At 46.6% G+C, this 15,000-nt stretch overlaps 1 protein-coding gene across 1 annotated transcript in view; it reads right to left on the reverse strand.

The window, feature by feature from the left end:
* stab2 (stabilin 2) overlaps positions 1-15,000 on the reverse strand; it is an 89,163-nt gene that overhangs the window by 59,399 nt on the left and 14,764 nt on the right. Inside the window, exons 10-22 of the mRNA XM_078271729.1 lie at positions 14,182-14,315; positions 13,615-13,694; positions 12,584-12,733; positions 10,611-10,754; positions 8,290-8,352; positions 7,444-7,560; positions 6,893-6,946; positions 6,715-6,795; positions 4,538-4,690; positions 3,162-3,221; positions 1,168-1,269; positions 648-734; positions 182-293 (exon numbers count right to left, since the gene is read on the reverse strand). Of these exons, the coding sequence (XP_078127855.1) occupies positions 182-293; positions 648-734; positions 1,168-1,269; positions 3,162-3,221; positions 4,538-4,690; positions 6,715-6,795; positions 6,893-6,946; positions 7,444-7,560; positions 8,290-8,352; positions 10,611-10,754; positions 12,584-12,733; positions 13,615-13,694; positions 14,182-14,315 (1,337 nt within the window). The remainder of the gene's footprint in view (positions 1-181; positions 294-647; positions 735-1,167; positions 1,270-3,161; positions 3,222-4,537; positions 4,691-6,714; positions 6,796-6,892; positions 6,947-7,443; positions 7,561-8,289; positions 8,353-10,610; positions 10,755-12,583; positions 12,734-13,614; positions 13,695-14,181; positions 14,316-15,000) is intronic.

Raw genomic sequence — 15,000 nt, forward strand, 5'->3', positions numbered from 1 at the left:
GGAGGGAAGGAGGTATGGAGGTAGGGAAGAGGAGGGAAGGAGGGAAGGAGGGAGGTAGGGAAGGAGGGAGGGAAGGCACACACACACACACACACACACAGACAACCCAACACGGGGGTTAAAACCGCCACCGTCACCTTCTCTGTTTTGCATGAACATTGAGACAGTGAGCGGGACGTACGTGAGTCACAGCGGGGTCCGTGTCGGCTGGAGGAGGAGCAGTACTGGCAGCGGGAGCCGCTGAACTTCTGATCACAGAAACATGATCCGTTTCCCCCGATCCCCTCCACACACTGAAACACAAACACACTTCCAGTTCCTCCATTATATATATATATATAGACTATATGTATGTATATATATATATATATATATATATATATATATATATATATATATATATATATATATATATATATATATATATATATACATACATATAGACTATATATATATATATAGTCTATATGTATGTATATATATATATATATATATATATATATATATATATATATATACATATATATATATATATATATATATACATATAGACTATATATAGTGTCAAATATACACATCATATTTTTTTTAATCCCTGATTTATTTATTTATTTATTTATTTAACAGGAAGTGATGTCGTCTCTGACCTGACCGTGTCCGGAGCACGGAGTCTGGTACCCGCCGGGACAGGGACTACAGTCTGGACCGTAGAAACCTTTACAGCACGCTGGAGTCTGAACACCACACACAAAGTCACACACACACACACACACACAGGCAGACAGACAGACAGACAGACACACACACACACACACACACACACACACACACACACACACACACACACACACACACACACACACACACACACACACAGACACACACACACACACACACACACACACACACACACACACACACACACACAGACACACACACACACACACACACACACACACACACACACACACACACACACACACACACACACACAGACACACAGACACACACACACACACATAATTTCAGAGAAGATGATGTTGTCGTCGTCAGATGTTACAAAATAATTTCTTTGCATGATAAAAAATTAAAATATGAGCAGTGGAAGAGTCAACACCTCCCACACGTAGAAACATCTGTAATCTGACAGGTGTTGCCGTTAGTTACCGTGATGGTGGCATTGCAGAGCGGCGAGCAGCCCGTCACCGGGATCTGAAGAGCTGATCCACTGAAGGACATCACGTAAAGACATCCAAACGTAGACGAGCCCTGAACAACACACAGCATAAGGGAGTATGTGAGGAGGGAAGGAGGGAAGGAAGGAGGGAGGTAGGGAAGGAGGTAGGGAGGTAGGGAAGGAGGTAGGGGAAGGGTAGGGAGAGGTAGGGGGTAGGGGAAGGAGATAGGGGAGTAAGGCGTAGGGGAAGGAGGTAGGGAGGTAGGGGAAAGAGGAGGGAGTAGGGAGGAAGGGAAGGAGGTAGGGGAAGGAAGGTAGGGAGGTAGGGAAGGAGATAGGGAGGGTAAAGGCAGTAGGGAAGGAAGTGGGGAGGGTAGGGAGGGAGGTGATGGGGAGGAAGGGAGGAGTAGGGAGGAGGTAGGGAGTGGGAAGGAGGGAAGGAGGTAGGGAAGGAGGGTAGGAGGTGAGGGAGGAGTAGGGAGGGAGGGAAGGAGGTAGGGAAGGAAAGACGTAGGGAAGGAGGTAGGGGAAGGAAAGAGGTAGGGAAGGAGGTAGGGAGGTAGGGAAGGAGATAGGGAGGTAAAGACGTAGGGAAGGAGGTAGGGAGGTAGGGAAGGAGGTAGGGAGGAAGGGAAGGAGGTAGGAGGTAGGGAAGGAGGTAGGGAAGGAGGTAAAGACGTAGGGAAGGAGGTAGGGAGGTAGGGAAGGAGGTAGGGAAGGAGGTAGGGAAGGAAAGATGTAGGGAAGGAGGTAGGGAGGCAGGGAAGGAGGTAGGGAAGAGGGAAGGAGGTAGGGAAGGAGGGAAGGAGGTAGGGAAGGAGGGAGGGAGATAGGGAGGGAAAGAAGAGGAGGGACAGAGGGAATAAAGGATGTAAGGAAGGAGGGAAGGAGGTAGGGAGGGAAAGAAGAGGAGGGAAGGAGGGAAGAGGAGGGAAGGAAGGAGGGAAGGAGGTAGGGAGGGAAAGAAGAGGAGGGAAGGAGGGAATAAAGGACGTAAGGAAGGAGGGAAGGACGGAAGAGGAGGGAAGGAAGGAGGTAGGGAAGGAGGTAGGGAGGGAAAGACGTAAGGAAGGAGGTAGGGAGGTAGGGAAGGAGGTAGGGAAGGAGGGAAGGAGGTAGGGAGGGAAAGAAGAGGAGGGAAGGAAGGAGGTAGGGAAGGAGGTAGGGAGGTAAAGAAGAGGCGGGAAGGAGGGAATAAAGGATGTAAGGAAGGAGGGAAGGAGGTAGGGAGGGAAAGAAGAGGCGGGAAGGAGGGAATAAAGGATGTAAGGAAGGAGGGAAGGAGGTAGGGAGGTAAAGAAGAGGAGGGAAGGAGGGAATAAAGGACGTAAGGAAGGAGGTAGGTAAGGAAAGACGTAGGGAAGGAGGTAGGGAAGAGGAGGGAAGGAGGGAAGGAAGGAAGGAGGGAGGTAGGGAGGTAAAGAAGAGGAGGGAAGGAGGGAATAAAGGACGTAAGGAAGGAGGTAGGGAAGGAAAGACGTAGGGAAGGAGGTAGGGAAGGAAAGATATAGGGAAGGAGGTAGGGAAGGAAAGATGTAGGGAAGGAGGTAGGGAGGGAAAGAAGAGGCGGGAAGGAGGGAATAAAGGATGTAAGGAAGGAGGGAAGGAGGTAGGGAGGGAAAGAAGAGGAGGGAAGGAAGGAGGGAAGGAGGTAGGGAGGTAAAGAAGAGGAGCGAAGGAGGGAAGAGGAGGGAAGGAAGGAGGGAAGGAGGGAAGAGGAGGGAAGGAAGGAAGAGGAGGGAAGGAAGGAGGGAAGGAGGTAGGGAAGGAAAGAAGACATTAAAAAGGAAGCAGAGAAGGAAGAAAGGACTCAGTTTCCTGTCCCAGAGGAGAGAAGAAACGTTTAACGAGCTGACATCAGAGACGTTTAAATGTTTTATCATTAAAAAAAAGATTGAAACTGATGAATGGATTATTAGTTGATGACTAATCCGTTCATCTCTGCAGCTGCTGGTCGAGTCTCTGGAGTGTGAAGACATCTTACCGTATAAACTCCCGTTGAGCACTGAGACAGTTTGACTTTGGAGCAGCCGACACATTCACCCTGAGAATGAAAAGATCATCAAACAATCACACAAATATTAAATGCAGCGATGCTGAAACTTCATCCCCGAGTCTCCCAGAGTCTCCCCAAGTCTCCCAGAGTCTCCCAGAGTCTCCCTGAGTCTCCCCGAGTCTCCCCGCGTCTCCCTGAGTCTCCCCGAGTCTCCCCGAGTCTCCCCGAGTCTCCCCGAGTCTCCCAGAGTCTCCCCGAGTCTCCCGAGTCTCCCCCAGTCTCCTCGAGTCTCCCCCAGTCTCCCCGAGTCTCCCAGAGTCTCCCAGAGTCTCCCCCAGTCTCCTCGAGTCTCCCCCAGTCTCCTCAGAGTCTCCCAGAGTCTCCCCGAGTCTCCCAGAGTCTCCCCACAGTCTCCTCGAGTCTCCCCCAGTCTCCTCGAGTCTCCCCCAGTCTCCCCGAGTCTCCCAGAGTCTCCCAGAGTCTCCCCGAGTCTCCCACAGTCTCCCACAGTCTCCCCGATTCTCCCACAGTCTCCCGATTCTCCCAGAGTCTCCCCAGTCTCCCAGAGTTTCCCAGAGTCTCCCCGAGTCTCCGCGAGTCTCCCCGAGTCTCCCAGAGTCTCCCCGAGTCTCCCCGAGTCTCCCCAAGTCTCCCCGAGTCTCCCAGAGTCTCCCATAGTCTCCCAGAGTCTCCCAGAGTCTCCCAGAGTCTCCCAGAGTCTCCCCGAGTCTCCCACAGTCTCCCACAGTCTCCTCGAGTCTCCCCCAGTCTCCTCGAGTCTCCCCCAGTCTCCCCGAGTCTCCCAGAGTCTCCCAGAGTCTCCCAGAGTCTCCTCGAGTCTCCCATAGTCTCCCACAGTCTCCCACAGTCTCCCACAGTCTCCCAGAGTCTCCTCGAGTCTCCCATAGTCTCCCACAGTCTCCCACAGTCTCCCACAGTCTCCTCGAGTCTCTCAGAGTCTCCCACAGTCTCCTCGAGTCTCCCAGAGTCTCCTAGAGTCTCCCCCAGTCTCCCCGAGTCTCCCAGAGTCTCCCAGAGTCTCCCCGAGTCTCCCAGAGTCTCCCATAGTCTCCCACAGTCTCCCACAGTCTCCCACAGTCTCCTCGAGTCTCTCAGAGTCTCCCACAGTCTCCCACAGTCTCCCACAGTCTCCTCGAGTCTCTCAGAGTCTCCCACAGTCTCCTCGAGTCTCCCAGTCTCCTTGAGTCTCCCAGAGTCTCCCAGATTGTGATTGGTTTAAGGAAATGCCAATAGCCCAGAGCACGTTATCCTCCCATCCCAGAATGCTGTGTGGACTAACCAGACCTTCCTCCGCAGTGCTGTGGAGGAAGGTCTGGCAAAGCGAGACTAAAACCAAACGTCACCTTGATGATCTTGTTCTCGGTGACATCACAGCGGTGGGGCAGCACGGGCTGGATGGAGGGCGGAGTCAGGACGCCGTCCACCACGTACAGACGCCCGTTCTTAGCTTCCACCGCGGCCTCCAAGACCGCCGCGCCGTTCACCAAAATCTGACCCTGGACACGGAAACAGCAGCGGCGTTACGACAGCCTGTCCAATCAACCTTTATTCATACACAGAACACGTTACGAAGTTGCAGAAAGCCTCGTCGTGAAACGTTAAGATCGTTCAATATTAGTTCAGGTTTTATAGTTCAGTCGCTCTCTGTGATTTCTGATCTTTTCTGAAGTTAAAAAGCCGACAAAAACGCTGAAAAAATAAGAAATAAATAAGAAATATGAATAAGAAATAAATAAGAAATAAATGAGAAATATAAAAAATAAAAGTATAAGAAATAAATAAGAAATATAAATAAGAAATAAATGAGAAATATAAAAAATAAAAGTATAAGAAATAAATAAGAAATACAAATCAGAAATAAAAAATAAATAAGAAAAATGAATAAGAAAAATAAGAAATATAAATAAGAAATAAATAAGAAATATAAATAAGAAATAAATGAGAAATATAAAAAATAAAAGTATAAGAAATAAATAAGAAATACAAATCAGAAATAAAAAATAAATAAGAAAATGAATAAGAAAAATAAAAAATATAAATAAGAAATAAAAAATAAATAAAAAATAAATAAAAAATAAATAAGAAATAAATAAGAAATAGACGAGAAATATAAATAAGAAATAAATAAGAAAAAAACAGCAAAAGTTGAAAACAAGAAAAAATAAGTAAATGCTAAAACAATACCTAGAAAGTAACGCAAAAAATGTCAGACGAAAAAAACAAAACACACGTTTTTTTAAATCAACAAAAAATATTTTTTGAAAATAAAAGGAGAAAAAACTACAAAAAGCAGAAACATGTTTGCTGGGTCTCAAAGGACAACCTACGACTCCGTCGTTTCCTTAATTTCATCAGATTTCCTAATCAACTCTCTGTGATTTCTGGTCTCAACTGAAGGAAAGGTCTCTAAATGATGCTCCATGTTGTAGTTCTACATTATGCTGAACTACAAACATGGAGACACATGTTTGATATATGTACAACGTTCTTCACAAGTTAAATGAATGATCAGTTTTTTTCCATTTTATAGCACACAAACATCGGAAGTCGTGACAAAAAAACATCGGAAGTAGTGACAAAAAAAAATCGGAAGTAGTGACAAAAAAACATCGGAAGTCGTGACAAAAAAACATCGGAAGTAGTGACAAAAAACATCGGAAGTAGTGACAAAAAAACAGAACAAACGTTCTTCACAAGTTAAATGAATGATCAAGTTTTTTTCCATTTTATAGCACACAAACATCGGAAGTCGTGACAAAAAAACATCGGAAGTAGTGACAAAAAAACATCGGAAGTAGTGACAAAAAAAAACATCGGAAGTCGTGACAAAAAAACATCGGAAGTAGTGACAAAAAAACATCGGAAGTAGTGACAAAAAAACATCGGAAGTCGTGACAAAAAAACATCGGAAGTAGTGACAAAAAAACATCGGAAGTAGTGACAAAAAAACATCGGAAGTCGTGACAAAAAAACATCGGAAGTAGTGACAAAAAAACATCGGAAGTCGTGACAAAAAAACATCGGAAGTAGTGACAAAAAAACATCGGAAGTCGTGACAATAAAACATCGGAAGTAGTGACAAAAAAACATCGGAAGTCGTGACAAAAAAACATCGGAAGTAGTGACAAAAAAACATCGGAAGTCGTGACAAAAAAACATCGGAAGTAGTGACAAAAAAACATCGGAAGTCGTGACAAAAAAACATCGGAAGTAGTGACAAAAAAACATCGGAAGTCGTGACAAAAAAACATCGGAAGTCGTGACAAAAAAACATCGGAAGTCGTGACAAAAAAACATCGGAAGTAGTGACAAAAAAACATCGGAAGTCGTGACAAAAAAACATCGGAAGTAGTGACAAAAAAACTTGGATAAAAGTGAGAAAAGTGTCGAAAAAAAGACGAACAAAACGTTGAAAAAAGAAAGCATGTTTTATTTTAACACAAGGGTTAAAAAGCCAAAAGAGATCGCTGAGACTGAGGCGAAGACGGAGGGAACGAGACGGGACGAGATCCAAACTTACGTTCTCCGTCACGTTGATGGTCAGAACCTGATTGGCCATCGTCACAACCCTGGGACCGGACACGGCGTTAAACACCTCCAGCTTTAGGGACAGGAACACCAGTCATCACGGGCAGAGTCCAGGGATAGTACATATATATATATATATATATAGTATTAATAGGTAGAGCTGTACTCACGGCCGTGGACGGGACGATGTGGTTCCTCAGCAGCTCCACCAGTTTGTGGAGACCCTGAAGTTTCAGAATAAAAGTGTTTTAGAAATGTTTAGGCGTTTAACTGAAGTTTCAAAATAAAAGCGAAGACTTGTTTCTGTGAGAGACAGACAGACAGAGAGACAGACAGACAGAGAGACAGACAGAGAGAAAGACAGACAGAGAGACAGACAGAGAGAGACAGAGAGAAAGACAGACAGAGAGACAGACAGAGAGCGAGACAGACAGAGAGACAGACAGACAGACAGACTGACAAACAGGCAGACAGACAGACTGACAGGAAGACAGACAGACAGACAGACAGAGAGACAGAGAGACAGACAGAGAGACAGAGAGACAGACAGACAGGCAGACAGGCAGAGAGAGAGACAGACAGACAACGAGACAGAGAGAGACAGACAGACAGACAGACAGACAGACAGACAGAAAGGCAGGCTGACAGAGACACAGACAGGCAAACAGACAGACAGAGAGAGAGCGAGACACAGAGACAGACAGACAGACAGTGTTGTGACCTCGGCGCTGCTCAGGTGCGTCAGGTGACCTTCGGGCAAGGCGTTGAAGGCCGAGCTGCTTGGAGCGAAGACGGTGATCGGCCCGGGACGGTCCAGGACCGAGACCAGATCAGCTTTCTGCAAACAGACACGGTCACACATACAGTGGTTCTGGATCCAGACCCAGTTACTGAGACCTGAGTCTGGATCGACAGGACCACATTTCCAGGACAGGAAACGACAACATCCTCGTAGCTAGGGAGTTACACGCTGCAAATATTATGAATTGTGAAGAGGATGCGGATCAGAGGGGTCAGTAACGTGTTCGGGACGGATAGAGCAGAGAAATCAACGGGGGCGGGGCGATTAAATTAAGAAATGACGCTGTAATGTGGTGAGGGCATTTTGTTTTAGAAAAGAGAACCACTGACACCTCACGATACGTCTGTTGATTGGGAATACCGTGACCTGAGGGAGTCCCGAAAAATGGTCAGTACCTAACCCTAACCCCCCCAGCAGTGAACACACATACACACACACACACACACACACACACACACACACACACACACACACACACACACACACACACACACACACACACACACACACACACACACACACACATACACACACACACACACACACACACACACACACACACACACACACACACACACACACACACACACACACACACACACACACACACACACACACACACACACACACACACACACACACACACACACACACACACACACACACACACACACACACACACACACACACACACACACACACACACACACACACACACACACACACAGACAGACAGGAATCAGAAGGACGGAGGTCTCTACGTACCTCCAACAACGACTTCAACTTGTCAAATTTCCCGTAGTCAGAGATGATCTTCATCAGATTCTCCTGAGAACACAAGACATGTTTCACTTCTCCCCAACTCAGATAGACAGACAGGCAGACAGGCAGACAGACAGACAGACAGGCAGACAGACAGACAGACAGACAGGCAGACAGACAGACAGGCAGAAAAACAAATAAAATAAACTAAAAACTATTGATAGGTTTCAAAAACACAATCATTTCTTCTTAAAAACCCACAGAAGCTAAAGGAGAGGTCCCATATCAGGCTCATTGTCAGGTTCCTACTACAACATGGTGGATGGGCTTTTTTTTTGTTTTTTAAACGACGTGGACGCTGGACGGGAAACTGACAACTGCGTCGGTCTTAAACTAGCGAAGACACTTGGCGTCGGGCTTTACGCTGCAGCTGGTGCAAGATAGGACCCCGAGTCTCTTTAAGCCTCCCCCTCCCGAAGAAGCCCAGTCCGCTCTGATTGGTCGTCTTTTCTGGGTCTTTCGCATCTGTGTATACTCTGCGTCTCTGCACCGTCCTTGCAGCTGCGGCGTGTTGTTGTCACTGTTGGGGACGGAATAGAGCTTAGAAATCCTCGGGAGCGGGAAAGAGAAATGTGTGCTCTGAGTGTGAGAAGATCTCCGTTAGGAATTACGTATTGAAATGGCCTAGACCTGCAGGTAATACATGTTACCTAGACCTGCAGGTAATAGATGTTACCTAGACCTGCAGGTAATACATGTTACCTAGACCTGCAGGTAATACATGTTACCTAGACCTGCAGGTAACAGATGTTACCTAGACCTGCAGGTAATACATGTTACCTAGACCTGCAGGTAATACATGTTACCTAGACCTGCAGGTAATAGATGTTACCTAGACCTGGAGGTGATGCCTGTTACCTAGACCTGCAGGTGATGCATGTTACCTAGACCTGCAGGTAATAGATGTTACCTAGACCTGCAGGTAATACATGTTACCTAGACCTGGAGGTAATACATGTTACCTAGACCTGCAGGTGATGCATGTTACCTAGACCTGCAGGTAATACATGTTACCTAGACCTGCAGGTAATACATGTTACCTAGACCTGCAGGTAATAGATGTTACCTAGACCCTGCAGGTAATACATGTTACCTAGACCTGCAGGTAATAGATGTTACCCTAGACCTGCAGGGTAATACATGTCACCTAGACCTGCAGGTAATAGATGTTACCTAGACCTGCAGGTAATAGATGCTACCTAGACCTGCAGGTAATACATGTTACCTAGACCTGCAGGTAATAGATGTTACCTAGACCTGCAGGTGATGCATGTTACCTAGACCTGCAGGTAATAGATGTTACCTAGACCTGCAGGTGATGCATGTTACCTAGACCTGGAGGTAATACATGTTACCTAGACCTGCAGGTAATACATGTTACCTAGACCTGCAGGGTAATAGATGTTACCTGGACCTGCAGGTGATACATGTTACCTAGACCTGCAGGTAATACATGTTACCTAGACCTGCAGGTAATGCCTGTTACCTAGACCTGGAGGTAATACATGTTACCTAGACCTGCAGGTAATATATGTTACCTAGACCTGCAGGTAATACATGTTACCTAGACCTGCAGGTAATACATGTTACCTAGACCTGCAGGTAATGCATGTTACCTAGACCTGCAGGTAATACATGTTACCTAGACCTGCAGGTAATGCATGTTACCTAGACCTGCAGGTAATACATGTTACCTAGACCTGTAGGTAATACATGTTACCTAGACCTGCAGGTAATGCCTGTTACCTAGACCTGGAGGTAATACATGTTACCTAGACCTGCAGGTAATGCCTGTTACCTAGACCTGCAGGTGATGCCTGTTACCTAGACCTGCAGGTGATGCCTGTTACCTAGACCTGCAGGTAATACATGTTACCTAGACCTGCAGGTAATGCCTGTTACCTAGACCTGCAGGTGATGCCTGTTACCTAGACCTGCAGGTGATGCCTGTTACCTAGACCTGTAGGTGATGCCTGTTACCTAGACCTGCAGGTAATGCATGTTACCTAGACCTGCAGGTGATGCCTGTTACCTAGACCTGCAGGTGATGCCTGTTACCTAGACCTGCAGGTGATGCCTGTTACCTAGACCTGCAGGTGATGCCTGTTACCTAGACCTGCAGGTGATACATGTTACCTAGACCTGCAGGTGATGCCTGTTACCTAGTTCCCGTGTCACCCTCTAGTTCCAGAGAATGAGTCCTGAGTACTTCTTAAACACAGCTGTGTTGATGAGACTGATGGAGGATGAAGCTGCCGACTCACCTCCGAGTCGCTCTCCACGGTGGGCGCCACGCTGTCCATCAGCTTGTTGATGACGTGGATCATCCCGTTAGACGCCAACACGTCAGGCTGCAGGATCACGCCCTTCTTCCTGCTGCCATGGAGACGGATCTTAGTCTGAGAGTCCTGGAAGATGACAACACAAAGATATACTTCAGGGTAGGTTTCCACACGGCGAAATCTCGCTTCGCTCTCATTGAGGTTGAATGGAGACGATATCCGAAAGAGAGAACCAATCAGGTCCACGTGATTGTGTTTGGAGGCGGGAATTACAAAAGAACGCTGACCAAGATGGCGGAGGTTATCAGAGCTGTACAAGGGGGTAAGCTGTCAACAACGCGTAGCTCCTATGGCGCTATTCTGATGCTACCAAGCCATCACCTCCCGTTAGCATCCCGTTAGCATCCCGTTAGCATCCCGTTAGCATCCCATTGACTGCCATTCATTCTGACGTCACTTTGACAGAGAATACCTTTACATCTGAAGAGTTTAAAGACTCTATTTGTCCGTTGTTTATTTCTAAAGAAACACGACAATGTATAAAAGGCTCCATTACCTTGTAGCTCACGTTATGGCTCCGTAGCAGACGTTTTTATAACAATAGGCTAACGATTGGGTCATAACCACGAGACTTCCTGTCTCATAGTAGAGGAGTTACCGTATAGTACAGGAGAAGCTCTCAGGCAGTTTGGACTTCCATCAGCTGTTTAAGTGTAATGACTAATGTTAACTATCATTTTAGTGATCAATAATGAGCCTGTGTCTATGTTATCTCCTTACATATACCTACGCTCTCCGTCTCTGCTAGATTGGGAATGATTGAGATTTCTCTTGGCACAGCTACCAGAAGACTTCCAACTTTCAGACAGGTTGCTCACGTCACATCTACGTCTTCAAGCTCAGTTGGAGGCTGCTCAGTAACGCTCAGCCATCACCGGGAAAGAGCTTCTAATGTCCTCCACTGGTCTCCGTCCAGAGACACGGGACCTGGTGGTCCGTTATATACTGACTATGGAGCTGTATCATGAACATTAGTATGTGATTAAAATGTTTCTACACTAACATCGGTACTTATATGACGCAGAAACTCAGTCAGGGCTCATACGCCACTAAACAGACCACTGTACATGTTAGTTTAAACACTCAAAATGTTCAGCTAGCTGAATCGCTAGCATGTTCAGACATTGGATTTCATTGTAAGCCTAGCCAGGCAGCTAGCTAGGCTACATAGCCAGGCAGCTAGCTAGGCTACATAGCCAGGGAGCTAGCTAGGCTACATAGCCAGGGAGCTAGCTAGGCTACATAGCCAGGCAGCTAGCTAGGCTACATAGCCAGGCAGCTAGCTAGGCTACATAGCCAGGGAGCTAGCTAGGCTACATAGCCAGGGAGCTAGCTAGGCTACTTAGCCAGGCAGCTAGCTAGGCTACATAGCCAGGCAGCTAGCTAGGCTACATAGCCAGGCAGCTAGCTAGGCTACATAGCCAGGCAGCTAGCTAGGCTACTTAGCCAGGCAGCTAGCTAGGCTACATAGCCAGGCAGCTAGCTAGGCTACATAGCTAGGCTACTTAGCCAGGCAGCTAGCTAGGCTACATAGCCAGGCAGCTAGCTAGGCTACATAGCCAGGCAGCTAGCTAGGCTACTTAGCCAGGCAGCTAGCTAGGTTACATAGCCAGGCAGCTAGCTAGGCTACATAGCCAGGGAGCTAGCTAGGTTACATAGCCAGGCAGCTAGCTAGGCTACTTAGCCAGGCAGCTAGCTAGGCTACATAGCCAGGCAGCTAGCTAGCACCCCTCTGATGATATAATAACTGTCTCACCCCCTCTGATGATATAACAACTGTCTCACCCCCTCTGATGATATAACTGTCTCACCCCCTCTGATGATATAACTGTCTCACCCCCTCTGATGGTATAATAACTGTCTCACCCCCTCTGATGGTATAATAACTGTCTCACCCCCTCTGATGTGTCCGTCTCGGCTGATTTTCCCGTCAGCGTGTAGAAGACGTCCGTTTTCTTCAGAGTGTCAAACGGCATCACCCCGGCAACCAGGTGCATCTTACACAGGTACTTAGCTTTAGACGAATCAGCAGTCAGCGTCTTCAACTGAGAGACAGACAGGCAGACAGACAGGTTAAAGAGGCAGACAGGTTAGAGAGACAGACCGACAGACAGGTTAAAGAGGCAGACAGGTTAGAGAGACAGACAGACAGACCGGTTAGAGAGACAGACGGGTTAGAGAGGCAGACAGAGAGGTTAAAGAGGCAGACAGGTTAGAGAGACAGACAGGTTAGAGAGACAGACCGACAGACAGACAGGTTAAAGAGAGACAGACAGACAGATAGGTTAAAGAGAGACAGACAGACAGACAGACAGAGAGACAAACAGACAGACAGACAGGTTAAAGAGGCAGACAGGTTAGAGAGACAGACAGGTTAAAGAGACAGACAGATAGACAGACAGGTTAAAGAGACAGACAGACAGGTTAAAGAGATAGACAGACAGGTTAAAGAGATAGACAGACAGACAGGTTAAAGAGACAGACAGACAGACAGACAGGTTAAAGAGAGACAGACAGGCAGACAGACAGGTTAGAGAGACAGACAGACGGGTTAGAGAGGCAGACAGAGAGGTTAAATAGGCAGACAGGTTAGAGAGACAGACAGGTTAGAGAGACAGACCGACAGACAGACAGGTTAAAGAGAGACAGACAGACAGACAGACAGAGAGACAGACAGACAGACAGGTTAAAGAGACAGACAGATAGACAGACAGGTTAAAGAGACAGACAGACAGACAGGTTAAAGAGATAGACAGACAGGTTAAAGAGACAGACAGACAGACAGGTTAAAGAGACAGACAGGTTAAAGAGACAGACAGACAGACAGGTTAAAGAGACAGACAGATAGACAGACAGGTTAAAGAGACAGACAGACCTTGTACTGTGTAACTTGAGATAAACTACAGGATGAATGAAATGATCTTACTGAAGTTCCTCTGAAGCCTTTGTTGATCGGGACAAACAGAGTGAAAGGTCCCAGATTCTGGAGCTGCCAGACCAGAGGACCTGGAGACACACACAGACAGACAGACAGACACACACACACACACACACACACACACACACACACACACACACACACACACACACATACACAGAAGGTCGATTGATACATGGAAGATACAGAACAACTAGTTGTAATGTAATGTAATATGAAGCCTGCCCCCCCCCTCTGGATTGACAGGACGGCTGAAGACATGTAGCAAAGGCTGCAGGTTGGAGTCGAACCCGGGCCCACTGCGTCGGGGAGCAAACCTCTATATATATGGGCGCCCGCTCTACCACATGAGCTAACCGGGCGCCCGACTCATACCTTTTGAACTCAGACTTTATTCCCAAAGAGAGGATATTACTCATGTAAATTGATAAATAACACGTAGGTTAACGTACGGAGGTTTGCCTGTACGTAACACGGCGTTTTATATGTTTGGTAGGGCCGGTGGCCCGAGCCCGCCCCCCCCTCCAGTGGCCCGTGATAACTGTAAAAAGGTACCGAGCAGAGTGATGGCGCTGCTCAGCTGGTCGCTCCACTGTCCTCCCGGCTCCGTGTTCAGCTCGTTCAGACGCTGGATGATGTTCCCGTAACACACTTTACCGTTACCAAGGTAACCCTGGAGACAGGTGCACCTGAGAGACACGAGACACGCCAGAAACATCCGTCAGAAACATCATCAACGTCGGGGACGGAACGATACACCCGACTCAGGACGTACGATATGACTGAGGGGTGTAATCCTCCAGGTGTCCTCGGGTCTAATCTGACCATTTTCAAAGAGTTTGTGAATCAGAAATTTGGGTTTGCTTTCAAACAAAGTGTCCCAACGACGCTCTTAACAAGGAAATAAATAATCCGTTCACTACTGTCATTGAATTTGGGTGTTTTACGCAATTTTATAGCATTTGAAGAAAAAACTACTTTGAAAAAAGTGAAAAAAAGGTAAAAAAAATTGACAAAAATTTCAAAATAAATGTGACAAAAAAGTGACAAAAACATGGGGGGAAAGCCACAAAAGTGTCCAAAAAAGTGACAAAAATGTCAGAAAAGTAACAAAAAAGTGACAAAAATGTCAGAAAAGTAACAAAAAAGTGACAAAAAAGTGACAAAAATGTCAGAAAAGTAACAAAAAAGTAACAACAAAAAGTGACAAAAATGTCAGAAAAGTGACAAAAAAGTGACAAAAATGTCAGAAAAGTAACAAAAAAGTGACAAAAAGTAACAAAAAAGTGACAAAAAAGTGACAAAAAGTGACAAAAACATCGGGGGAAAGCCACAAAAGTGTCGAAAAAAGTGACAAAAATGTCAGAAAAGTAA

This window comes from Sander vitreus, chromosome 2, assembly GCF_031162955.1.
Source record: "Sander vitreus isolate 19-12246 chromosome 2, sanVit1, whole genome shotgun sequence".
Taxonomy (NCBI): domain Eukaryota; kingdom Metazoa; phylum Chordata; class Actinopteri; order Perciformes; family Percidae; genus Sander; species Sander vitreus.